The sequence below is a fragment of the Phodopus roborovskii genome, unplaced genomic scaffold, assembly GCF_943737965.1.
Source record: "Phodopus roborovskii unplaced genomic scaffold, PHOROB, whole genome shotgun sequence".
Classification (NCBI taxonomy): Eukaryota; Metazoa; Chordata; class Mammalia; order Rodentia; family Cricetidae; genus Phodopus; species Phodopus roborovskii.
In genome coordinates, this window is record NW_026126442.1 from 2261553 (window position 1) to 2275261 (window position 13709).

At 41.8% G+C, this 13709-nt stretch overlaps 1 protein-coding gene across 1 annotated transcript in view; it reads left to right on the top strand.

The window, feature by feature from the left end:
- The window catches only part of Frmpd1 (FERM and PDZ domain containing 1), a 91193-nt gene that overhangs the window by 39381 nt on the left and 38103 nt on the right, over positions 1 to 13709 (top strand). Inside the window, exon 2 of the mRNA XM_051187715.1 lies at positions 1899 to 2003. Coding sequence (XP_051043672.1) covers positions 1903 to 2003 — 101 coding nt within the window. The 5' untranslated portion in view covers positions 1899 to 1902. The remainder of the gene's footprint in view (positions 1 to 1898; positions 2004 to 13709) is intronic.

A 13709-nucleotide genomic window follows, 5' to 3' on the forward strand; every position in this document is an offset into this window, starting at 1 on the left:
CACCAGGCAGTGGTGGCATACACCTTTAATCCCAGAACTCAGGAGGCAGATGCAGGTGAATCTCTGTGAGTTCGAGGACAGCCTGGACTATAAAGTGAGTTCCAGGACAGCCAGGGCTACACGAAGAAACTCTGCCTTGAAAAAAATTATCCTTGTCTCCAAGGTTTTCTTGAGCAATTGTATGGCATTAAACAGGATAATTGCTTATTTAATTTGTTTTTATTTGCTTTGTGTACAATTTTGTTTTCTGCTGTTGTATTTTTATTTTGTGTGGTAATTTATTGGGTTATGATGAAATTACTTTGGTGTATTGAGACCAGTGTTTTTAGAAAGTGAAATTGGTTAGACAATAGAAATATCAATATGCATTGATTTATGAAACATTAATCTTGAGGCATCTCTCTTTTCTTGGTTACCGACAACATCTATCAAAGCACAAGTGCATCTGACTTTTGACCTATCACTAGGGAATCTATCCAGATATTAAATTGTATACATGCAGAAATGATGTATGTACTATATAACTCATTGGGTGTTGTTTATAATAGCAGAAGATTGGCAATAACCCAAATGCCTATCAATAGAAGACTACTTTTTAGATTTCACTACAGTCCATACAGTGGAATAATCAGTTGGCAAAAAGAATGAAGAATGATTCTATGTACTGAGATATCCAGGGTAAATATTCAAAAAAGAGAAGAGAAGCCTGGGTGGAAGGGGCCACTTACTATGTGGGTATTCGTTTTTACTGTGGTAAGAAGACTTAAGGGTTACCTTCTTAACAGCCTTTTTCTAAGACAGGGTCTCATGTAGCCTAGGTTGGCCTGAAACTTGACATATAGTTGAAGTAAAGCTCTACTCCTGATCTCCCTGTCTCCACATCCTGAGTCCTGGATTGCACCATCATGCCCAGTGTATGAGGTGCTGGGAATTAAACCCAGGTTCTTTGAATGTTAAGCAAGCACACTACAAACTAAGCTACAGCTCTCCCCATCTTGTCACACAATTTTTAGCTCACAATACAAAGCCTACATATCTTTTTTTTATAAGCTGACATGGAATTACGAAGGTGAGTTAGCGATTTAAAAATTAAGTATAAAACATTGAGCAAAAACAGCACTCAGAAGACTATGCCAGCCATGTGACTTAAGAGTGTTACCAGGGGCTATGGAGTAGTCTCAGTAAAGAGCACTGGCTGCCCTTCCAGAGGACTTGGATTTGATTCCCAGCACCCACATGGCAGCTCACAACCATCCATAACTCCAGTTCAAGTGGATTCAGCCCTGTCTCCTGGCCTCTATGGGCACAAAGGCATGCATACATATTGTATGTAGGCAACAGGCAAAACACTCCTACAGATGAGATGAAACAAATAAAATAAATCTTTTTAAAAAAAAAAAAGAAAGAAAGAAAGAATGAGAAAGGAAGGAAGGAATTGTTTCACATCAGGTGTGATGGTACATACCTGTAAATTCAACACTTGAAGGCCAAGGTAAGACGTTCATTAGTTCAAGACCAGCCTGGGCACATAGCAAGACCTTACTTATCTCAAAGTAACAAAAGCAAGCAAAAAAAATCTGGAAAGAATGTGGTCACATGCTGGCCTGGCGGCAACTGACAATAAAACCTCACCTTTATTTTTTTTTTTTTTTTTTAATTCCATCATCTGTATGTGCGAGACACAAAGGCAGTCTGTTTACCACAAGCCTGGACTCCAGACAGGGGTTGCTGAAGTGTTCGCTCTGTGTACTGGGAAGATCTGAGCTTGAAGGGGAACTAGTTACTCCTCACTGGGTCTTCAGATGGGCGGGCGTAGAGAGCACACATGGATGTGGCAGAGTCCTCGTGCTAGGTTTGGGTTCGTGTTCTAATGCTCTTCTTTCATTCATACCATTTAGGTAAATGGAAGAGCTGGAGGGCAGTTTATCCCAGACTCGGAAAGCGCACAGAATAGAACAAATGGTGTCAAGATGGCTTCGGCGCTCCCGGGACAGCTCAGCCCGGTAAGGCTCCTGGGCTGGCAGAGGACTTGTCTCTAGAGCTTTGGTGCCCCTATGGGAGGCACTGCCTGTTTTAAAAGGACCTGGGGCTTGCTGTTTCTGGCTTGGCTTTGATTGTCTGCCATGTGCAGAGAGATAGGACAGGTAACTAGGCCAGCAGTTTGAATGGATTGTCTTTCCTGATACCCCCGCTCCAGCATGCACCCATGTATATGGTCATACCCGAAACTCTCTCCCTCTCTCTCCTTCTCCTCCCTCTCTCCCTCTCTCTCTCTCTCTCTCTCTCTCTCTCTCTCTCTCTCTCACACACACACACACACACACACACACACACACACACACACACACACACACGTTCACACAGACATCACACACTTTCTGCACATTTGATACCAGAGTTTATATTCTTTCCATGTCCTCATTTCCAACAGCTGTTCCTTTCCCATACTCCCTATTTCTTTCTAAACAAAGTAAGATGATATCAAATACAGATCTGAAATGGCTGCTACGAGAGAACTTTAAACTTTCAAAGCCTTCATTTTCATCTGGGCTTTCCCATCTGACCCTGCCAAAGAGTTGAAGTGACAATGCCAGGTGTCACGGGACACGCATCCCTCTGAAGGAGCTAGGACAGCTGCTCTGCTGCTGACTAACTTGCTACAGGTTGCCTGAGCCCGGGCTCTCTGACCCTTCTTCTGGAGTGTGGCAAGACCTGTAGAATTAGCTCCCTTCTACAGACAAAACAGCTCAGGTGCAGAGACGGACTTGAGAATGCCGTATAAAAGACCATTCTCAACCCTGCTCCAAGACCTTGGTGACCACCATTTCATAAATGTATGGGTGTCTTGCTTGATGCCTTCCTCATTGGACAGAATTCATGCTAGTACCGTGAATCTGGTCAAAAGCCTCTGGCTGAGAAGGTCATTGGCCTGCTGTTATTTTGCAAAACAGACTTGATGTGCCTGTCAAATTTCCCTTTTTTTACTATATATATATATACTATTATTACTGTTACACCTAACCTGTTCCGTGCCACGAGGAAGGAAAGAGATAACACGTACAGGTCCCAAAGATTTTATTAATTCACCACATAACCAGGTCGCTGGTTAACCAGGACTGCAGAACAAGGACGCAGGCGCCTTGTTTCTCCTGTCTGCCCCAAGGAGGGGCAGAATCAGGGTGTATAAGTACAAAAATCATAAGCATTTGTTGCCAAGTTACAGTTACAATTTTCACTAATGAGGATTTAGAAATTAGGGGCTTTCCTGAATGTTCCATCACTGTCAACCAATAGACTACGCAGACCTGTCAGTCCAGCCAATCAGATTCAGTTGTTCCTTCTGTGGTTAGGAACAGCCATAGTGTCGCTAGAGAACTCAAGATGCATAACAGCTATTTCTATGGTTTAGGGAGGAGGTTGGTCAGACATTGGAAAGTTCTCAGCTCCCCTAGGGCTTGGGAACCTGATCTTTATTTCACCCTGCAGTTAAAATGAAGTCTAGAGTCAAAATGGCAGTGCTCAGGCCAAGGGGCTTTGGCCTGCTCCCTTCTGTTTATTATTATTATTATTACTACTACTACTACTACTACTATTGTGTGTATGTGTGAATCCTGAGCATCACACTTGGGTCCTCAGGTTTAGTGGCTTTAGCTACTAAGCCATTTCAGTTAACTTCCTTTCCTTATTTCCTTTCTGAGATAGAATCTTCCTGCCTTTGCCTCCCAAGTACTAGGATTAAAGGTATGCACATTCATATCTATCTAGCATTAGCTGTTTGTTTTCTTTCTTCCTTCGTTCTTCCCTCTCTCCCTCCTTCCCTCCCTCCTCTCCCTTCTTTCTTCCTGTTTTTGTTTTTGTTTTTGGGTTTTTTGAGACAGGGTTTTTCTGTGTAACCGCCCTAGCTGTCCTGGAACTTGCTGGAACTCAGAGAGTTACAGACAGTTATGAGCTGTCATATGAGTGCTGGGAATTGAACCCAGATCCTCCAGAAGATCAGTGTTCTTGACTGCTGCTGAGCCATCTTTCCAGCCCAAATATTTTATTGTTTAATTTTTTATTTTACATGTATGAGTGTTTTGCCTGCATCCATGTTGTACAACATGAGCCTGTCTGGTGCCTGCAGAGACCAGAAGAGGGTGTTGGAGCCCTCAGAACTGGGGTTGCAGATGGCTGTGAGCTGCCATGTGATGGCTGGGAACTGAGCTTGAGTTCTGTAGAAGAACAGTGCTTTTAACCAATAAGCCATCTTCATCCCTCCTTCTTCCAAGAGGACATCTTGACAGCTTACAGTTTTAAAACATTAGAAAAACTGAAATTAAGAATAAGGATATTAAAAAATATATTACAAATACAAGACCAGGACTTAGCATGTGAACACTCACATTGGCTCTGGGTTTCCTGGTGGCCATGGCTTATTGGTTAAAAGCCATGGCCAGAAGTGAGAGAAATTCCCTGAAGTATTTATGCAACCCAGAAGTAGTTACCTGCATTCACACCATTTAGAGTGCTTATTCTGTTTGTTTCTTGTTGTTGTTTTTTTTTTCAGATTTTCAAAGACCAATTAATTCCAGTCTTGTATTCACTTTTATTTACAATTGCTGTTTTCTGCTTAATATATAACCTAGTTGTAAATCAGCTCAAAGTAACTAAATCTTATGAAGTAGTGGATAGCTGTAGCACTATAGTGATGTTATGCTCCTGTAATGCGCCTTCAACCAGTATTTTACTATAGGAGTGTCAACTCTCAAAGCCTCTCAGAGTTTCTGAGTTTGAAATGAATTCTTGCCAGCTGTTATTGCTACCATCATTCTTCAAATCAGCAGTAGTATTAGATTTGGATGCACATACTTAGACTGAGGGAAGCCCAGGGTGCTTGAAATTCCAGGGATGGGAGAGTATGCAAATACACTGACCACTTGAGTTCACATTCCATTATGACAATAACATGTTCAGTATCAGTGTTCTTTTAGAGATAGCTAACCCATAGGGCTGGAGCGATGGCTCAGAGGTTAAGGGTGTGTATGGCTCTTGCAGAGGACAGTTCCTGGCGCCCACATCAGCTCATTTGTATCCATCTGTAAATCCAGCTCCAGGAGATCCAGGGCCCTATTCTTGGCTCTGCAGGTACCTGCACTCGGGTACACATACCCACACATATACATATAATTTAAAAATGATAAACACAAGTCTTTTTTTTTTAAGATATAGCTAACCCCTCAAATGGTCCCTTGATATGATTTTTGTCTTGGTTACTTTTTTCATCCTGATGTGGGCTCGAGTCATTTGTAAAGAGGAAATCTCAGTTGTAAAAAGGTACACACTGGACTGGCCTGAGTGCAGGCCTGTTGGGCATTTCCTTGATTGATGGTTGATGTGCAAAGGTTTACCCTGCTGTGGATGGTGCCATCGCTGAGCAGGTAGTCCTGGGTGGTACAAGAAAGCAAACTGAGCCATGAGGAACAAAGCAGTTGCCTCTAGGTTCCTGCCTTTAGTCCCCATGCTGACTTCCTGGGCTATAATGTGAAACTGTAAGCTGAAATATAAACCCTTTCCTCGCCAAGTTGCTTTTGATCATGGTAGTTTATTGTAGCAATAGAAACCCTGCTAAAGCTGGGTGTTGGTGGTGCATGCCTTTAGCTATAGCATTCAGGAGGCAGAGGCAGGCGAATCGCTATGAGTTTTAGGTCAGCCTAGTCTATAGAGCTAGTTCCAGGACAGGCTCCAAAGCAATACAGAGAAACCTTGTCTTGAAAAAAACAAAACAAAACAAAAAAACTTATTTGTTTGAAGATAGGGTCTCACTATGTAGTCTGGCCTAGGGCTCATTATGTAGATCAGGCTGGCTTTGAACTCACAGAGATCCACATGCTTCTCCTCCTATGCTGGGATTAAGTCACGTTCCACCATGCCTGGCCACTATATGTATGTATGTATGTATGTATGTATGTATGTATGTATGTATGTATATGTATATATATGTGTATATATATATATACATATATATATATGTATATATATATATCTTTGTAGGACTATAGAAGTAAGGCTTTGCTGCCTTAGAAGCTGTCATTACACTTCTTTTTTTTCCAACAAATGTTACTATTTTTATATAGTTAAATGCACTTCTTTTCCTGGATGAGTCTCTTTATTGCCTCTAAATTTAAAGTAATCTTGAGCTGGGGCTAGAGGGTTGGCTTAGTCAATAAAGTGCCTGCTGTGCAAGTGCAAGGACCACAGTTCAGGTCCCCAGCACCCATGTAAAAACAGGGTGCACCTGGATGTGTTCATAAGTCCATCAATCGTGGGTCCCCAGAGCTCATGGCCACCAGTTTACCCAATCGGTGAGCTCCAGGTTCAGTGAGAGATCCCATTTAAAAAAAAAATTAAAAAGACTGTCTCTAAAAAGGAAACAAAGGATTCTGAACATTCTCATGGAGAAGAAAGAAAGATAAATTACCTTGATTTGATCACATGATGTATATAGGAGTATTGATATGCCATAAATGTGTATAATTATGTATCATATATATGCAAAACTTCATTATTTCAAAATGAAAAAGCTAAGGTAGAATATGATCCTCAGACACACATGCAAAGAAAATTTTTAAAAATCTTGACCTAATGAAAGTTTAGTTTCTTTTTAATTCATTATAGTTTAAGACAATCTATTATTCTATATTTAGTTCTTCAATGTGGAGCTTGTGTTAATATACTCTAGGATATAAAGATAATAGCTTAATTCCTTTTTCCTAAGACAGTAAGCAGTTGTGAGTCACCCTCACTGTGTCTTTCCCCACTTAAATGACTGACCTCTTGCTACATCCTGGAGTGGGAGATGGGATCCATTCCTGGGATGTTGACCTTACTGCTTGCTTCATATGGCTGTGTTAGAATTACTTAGATTAATTGTGTCACACATCTCATTTCCTGCTAGGCGTTGCTTGGGCTCCGTTCTCAGTGCTCTCACGCTCAGTTGCCATTTCTGCCATGCAGAATAATTTCACTTGGTTATTAAAACAAGCATGAAATTGACGGAATTTCCTAATTTTTGGAGAACAAGATTAGCCTTATCTTTAAGCTTAAAAAAGACTTCTTTCAACCTAGCTTGACTCCTAGAACCTATGTGCACACACATAAACACGTGGCATTTCAGTAGCCACAAGACCTTTCTACACTTTTTACACACTTTCTAGATTTATGTGTTCATCCCATTATATATGATATATATATAATAGAGGCAGCCTGTTTGTCCTTTATGACATTCCTAGTGACAAATATGCTTTCAGGTACCAGATACCTTTTTTTAAATTGCTTCTTGACCTGTGAGCAATAGTTGAAAAGTTTGAGATCAGTCTGGAAGGCTCCTGGATAAATCTACAAATTACATTTTATCTACACTATTTCCAAAACTGTCTGCTTGAGTTTTTTGTGACACAATATCAGGCTGTCTGTGAACTCATTGTGTTGTCCAGATGGGCTGAAAACTTGGGATCTTCTGCCCCAGCCTCCCAAGTGTTGGGATTGCAAGCTTGTACCACCATGTCTACCTCTGGATCATGTGTTTAAAGTAATAACAGGCCAGCAGATGTAATATAGTAATAGATCACTTTTCCAGAGTGTATAAGGCCCTGGGTTCCATTTCATCACCACAAAAATAATAAATATTAATAATGGAAGTTATCCCCTCAATAGTAGGGGTGTTATTCTCATGATATCTATATTGACTGCCCCCCATACTGTCATAGCATAGGAATATTCCCCTGACTTGACAGCATGCTAACTCCCTTTCTGATCCAGACTTGCCTCTATTCCAGCTTTTTCTGAATACATTTCAAATTACAAAATCTGGTTTATACCAGATTCAGCTTTTAAAATCACTGAAGCTAAACATAATAAAATGTTTAAACATAGATTTAAACAGCTTCTCCAAGAGCCGCTGGAACGCTAGAGTGAGTCCGCATAGAGGTAAAATATGCTTCCCCAGGTTTCAGAGAACAGAGAGAAGGCCAGAGGGTATCTGAAGTATAATCTGTCTCTACCTGGCATTTTTCTTTTCAGTGTTATTGATCAGCTCAGCATGAACTTATGACCCATAAGATTTAGCATTCGCTCTACAAACTGTTTGTGATCAATTGAATGTATTTTGTCTGCTCCTACCTTAGGGGTAAATCCAGTTATCTGATGGGAATTTCATTAATATAGCGATGCATCTTCGGCTCTTTGAGTGTAAGCTCACAGAAATGACCTTAGATTTATGGTTGGAGTGTACCAGGCATTACCACCGTGGTTGACAGATATTTTCAGATTACCATTTAGTTTACTATTTAAAAGATGTCTCAGAAGAGGACATTTCGTTGTGGAAGCCATTTCTTTCAGCCACTGTCAAATATTAAATGTTCTCTGCAAGAGAGGCCAGTTTGGTCGTGTACTTAGATAATCCCTTTCCAAGCAAAAGCTAGACGTGGCCTTTGAGGAAAATGTCAACTCCAGACTTTGAGCCAAAGTCGCTGACGCTATCCAGGGATTAATGAACACAGTGGGGCCTTGTTTGTCCACCATTGTTAAAGAGTACGCCTTCCAAAGGGAAAGTGTGAGATAACTGAAGCCCACTCATTTGGAAATGGATTCTGTTGAAACTCCATGGTAGGAGTGTATGCTCTTTTTTATTTTGCAGACTGTTACTGAGACTCCAGCTGGCTCTTAGGTCCTCATGTGGATTAAGAAAGGTTCAGCTCCAGCAATGCAAACTATAGTCCTTTCTATTATGCATATGTGGTCTGTTTGAAATAGGGATAGTAGCTGGGTGTGATGGTGCAGGCCTGTAATCCCAGCACTTGGAGGGTAGAAAAAAGCAAGAGGATCATGAGTTCAAGACCATCCTCAGTCACATAGGGAGTTTGAATCTAATCTGGGTTCAAATTTCATAAGGCATGCTCAGAAAAAAACACAGAGGTACCAGGGAGATGGCTCAGTGGGTAAAAGTGCCTGCCACACTGAACTCGATCCCTGGAAACTGTGTGAAGAAGCCTAATGCAGGACACATACCTGTTATCCCAGAATGCCTATTGTGAAATGGCAGGCAGAGGCAGCAGAACAAGCTGGAAGCTTGAGAGCCAGCTGGGTGACAGAAACAAGAAGATAGAACCCAATTGTCCTGTGACCTGCATATACACACTATGAAAAATAAGGGGTGGGGGAGAGTTCTGGGTTTTGGCCACATTCAACAGATGGGGATATTACTACCCAAATCATAAGACTGAATAGGAGTTGGACAGGTACAGTGCATGGTTGGATATGTTGATAAAGAGAGCACTGTGTGTGTGTGTGTGTGTGTGTGTGTGTGTGTGTGTGTGTGTGTGTGTGTGTGTGTGATGTTTCCAGGCAGAAGAAAGAGCTTGACTAAAGGCTAGCATGTTTGGAGAACTCAAAGGAGACCAGTTTGGATAGAACCAAAATAACAGGGAGTGGATGACTTGGTCTTGGAGGCTGGAGTGATGGGGAGGGGCTGTATTGAGTCATATTTACAAGTCTGAATTAGGCCCATCAGGGGAGACACAGGAACAAGACAGAGAAGGAAGAAAAGTGGAGCAACTGGTTAAGAGCCTGTGGTGGAAGTCTGCCACAGGACTGAAATAGAAGGGTCGCCGTGGAGATGGGAAGAAATGGACTCTTTTGAGATCCTATTGGTGTCAGGCGTGAGAGCAGGAGAATATCAGACAGGATTTCTGGTAATCAGCCTAGGAAATTGCTGTCACCCCAGGGTACCATTTACTGAGCTCTGGGACATGGCAAAAATGAGTTCTGGCTAGGACAGTAGTCATAGAGTTGAGTGACACCCAAATCAAGCAAACGTAAAGGGAAATGAACAGCATTGAGTTATCATATTCATATTGCTAGTTACTGGTGATTGTATATACATTTACACTTCTTGCTAATTCATTGGCTTTATCAGACCATTACCTTAAGGAATGTCACAACTAACTAATGAGCAGTATCATGCTATATATCTATAGTATTTTGCTCATTTACACACCCTGTTGGCTACATACTAAAGACATATGATGCTTCCTGTGAATTAGTTTCTTCACACAGTGATATGAGAAATACACAGGTTGGTTTCTGCTTCCATGGAAGTAGAGTCTACTATAATTCATGATTATTTGGGTTAAATGGCTTTCAAAGGTTCAGGTGCTCTGCAGTCACGAAGCCAGGACTCTGAGGAGGAGAAGACATTTCAACTGGACTTGGCTTGTCCTGATGACTTTGTGCAGGGCTTAGCTGGAAGAGTTGAAAGCTAAAGGGTAAAGCTAGTGTAGGTGGGATGCTCAGTTTAGAGTGAAGGTCTGGGAAGGGACATAGGCCAATAGATCCTGCCAGCACTTGAAGGCTGGGGATGGGGGACATAGAACAGAGTTTGCTTCTGTTCTGTGAGTAGTTGTGAGATGTGATGTGGTGTGTGTGTGTGTGTGTGCACGCACATGCACATGCCTACAAAACATACACTAGCTCATCCTTAGGGAGTCCCAGTCATAGCTTAGAGATTGTTCTCTTTATAAAAGCAGAAATGCCTCATGTGTTTATCATGAGGGCTAAGTGAATAAGTTACATATAAAAATAAATTCAGCACTCCTTGTTTGCTAGCTATCCTCCTGTTTTACTATTACTGCTATTATTGTTCCCATGAATGATTAAATTTTGTTTTCTTCTTTTGGAGTTTTGAGACAACTCAGGTAGCCCAAGCCAGCCCCAAATTCACCATGTAGCCAAGGCTGACCTTGAACTCTTGATCTATCTTCCTCTACCTCCCAAGTGCTGGAATTACAGGCATGTGCCACCATGCCTGGATTTAAGTTTCTAAATTTACTTTTTAATCTGAGAGAAATCCTAATCCATATAACATTAAATCTATGTTTTAACCTGGCACTTTTATTTTTCTATATTTAATCTCCCCACCCCAGGAACCCAGTCTGACCCATACCTGATTTGCCTCCCTTTATGGCTTCAATGACATTTTCTTCTTCCGCCTTAAGTAACCCTCTCTGACCCTAAGTTAATGAGTATACACCACTAATTTTGTTAGTTGAATCCTCTGGTGCTGTTTTCTGACTGCCTAGCATTAGTTCATTAGTAATGCCTGGCACCGAATATACCTTCAACTAATCTGTTTTTAATGAGTTGTTGGAGTCTTTCTACGGCTGTTTTCTTTTATACTGCAGCTCCAGTGATTTCTTTTGTAGCCCTGGAAAAGCTGGGGACCAGAGAGATGGCCCAGTGTATAAAAGTGTCATGCATGCCTTCCTGCTTGGGTCAAGCCTCAGAACTGAGTAAAGATTGAAGAGAACCAACTCACAAAGCTGTCTTCTTACCTCCATATGTATGCAGTGAATGAACACACACATACACACACACACACACACACACACACACACACGCACACGCACGCGCACGCGCGCACACACAACTCTTAAATGAAAATGAAGAAAGGTGCTACTTGCCCATTTTCTATGCTTATTTCTCTTATCATCTTCTCTTACCATCATTAAGATTAAATGTTCCTAACTTTCTTTTGATATATTAAATAGGCATAATTATCCTTTGCTTTTTAGAAAACACAGATTTTTTAAGGTTATTTTATGTGTATGAATGTTTTACCTGCATGTGTGTATATATGTTCACTGTATGGAACTAAGGTCAGCAAAGGCCAGAGGGCATCACATTCCCTGGAAATGACTGAAGTCACAGACAGCTGTGAACTGCCATATGGATGCTGGGAACTGAACCTGGGTCCTTTTCTGCAAAAGTAGCCAGTGCTCTTAACTGCTGAGCCATCTGTTCTGCTCCAAATGTTGAGAGCTTTCTCTGTCTGTGTGTTTATGTGTATGTGTGTGTTTTCATGCACATGCACGTGTGTGTTTGCATGGTGTGTGTGGAACCAGAAGTTGACATCTGTTATTGCCTTCATGATTAATCTTAATTTTTGATGCAGTGTCTCTCACTGAACCTTTGGCTAGACTGTCTGGCTAGCAAGTCCCAGAGATCTGTTCATCCCACCTCTCCAGTTCTTGAATTGAAGGGTTTATCAGGGTTTGTGCTGTCTGGCTTTATATGCATCCTGGGGAGCTGAACTCAGGTCCCCATTCTTCTCTCCAGCCCTCATTAGTGAATGTTTATTTTCAGTTTAAAGGATATTACTTATTTTAGAAAGACATTTTATAGTCTGGGTGTGTGTGTGTGTGTGTGTGTGTGTGTGTGTGTGTGTGTGTGTGGCTCAGACTGGCCTTGAACTCCTAGGTTCCACTATCTTCCTGTCTCAGGCTTCCAGCAGAGAATGATGAATGTGTTCTGTGGCCACTTTATAGTGTTAATGCCTGGAGAGACCGCTCAGTGTTTAAAAGCACTTGCTGCTCTTGCAGGAGACTGGAGTTTGGTTCCCAGTGCCCACACTTGGGTGGCTCACAGCTACCTGAAAATGTAACTCCAAGAGCTTCCGCTTCCTCTTCTGACCCCACAGGTACATGGAGGTGTGTATGTACACACAGATATGCACACATGACACATAATTGTCAACTTTTATATTGTTTTGTGCTGTTTTTCTGAGACGGGGTCGCTAGTAGGCCATCGTGATCTCAAACTCCTGATCCTCCCGCCCCTGCCTCTCAGATGCTGGCATTGCAGGTATGGGCCTGGCGTTTTTTGTTTTTGTTTTGAAGTTGAGTGGTCATATGTAACTCAAGCTGTATGTTACCTTGAGCCCCTCCTGCCTCAGCCTCCTGAGAGCTGAGATTATAGGTGTACTCAATATGCTTGGCTTAAAGTTTGGGTTTTTAAATCCAGATCAGCTATGGATTTAAGCCACCCACACTTGTGATTTCCTGTCTTATGTTTCCCTTGTGTTAGGTCCCTCTGTCAATCCTCCCTCATGGTAACACATGCACTTCAAGGAGGAAGGCCTCTGCCTCTGAGCAGTGGGGCTTGGGTCATCTCTCCAGAGTCTTGCTGTGCCCATCCAACAGTGGGCTCCTCAACAGAAAATGCATGGGGTCCAGAAAACTGGCTCTGGGAGAGTGTTTAATCCTTCTTGATTCTTGGTGGGACTGTGCAGTCATTATAAATGAGAGTCCGATAGGTAAGGTCCTGTTGCATCAGGCAGCGTTCTGACGGTGTTTAGTAAATAGAGGAGAATCAATTACAGTCTGCAGAGACCTGAGGGAGCTGCTATTTCTCCACAGTCCTCTTGTTTATAGCAATGATAAACACCTCTGCTCATCGCTCATCGCTCTTTGCCCTTCCTCAGAATGAACCGCTGAATGTTAGGGCGGAAAAAAAAAAAAAAAACGTTTGCTGCAGTCAGATGAAACATAGTTTTGGGATTTGCTTTGTAGTTTTAAGGGGTAGAAAACACAGCTTTCAACTTCCCTGCTTTTAGATGTAAAAAGAATATGTATTTTTTTAAGAGATTAATACTCAGGCAGTCCTTGATATCTGGTATTTCATATAGAAATCCTCACAGTTACAAAGTTTAGCAGAAAAAAATGCATTATAAAGCAAAATAGACAGACCACCATCTATCTATAAAATAATCCATCACCAAACATCTAAGCAAAGCCCCTCTGAGGCTGAGGAGACGGCTCTGAGGTTAAAGCACTGGCTACTCTTGCAGAGGACCAAAATTCAGCTCCCAATACCCATGTTGTGTAGCTCACAACCCC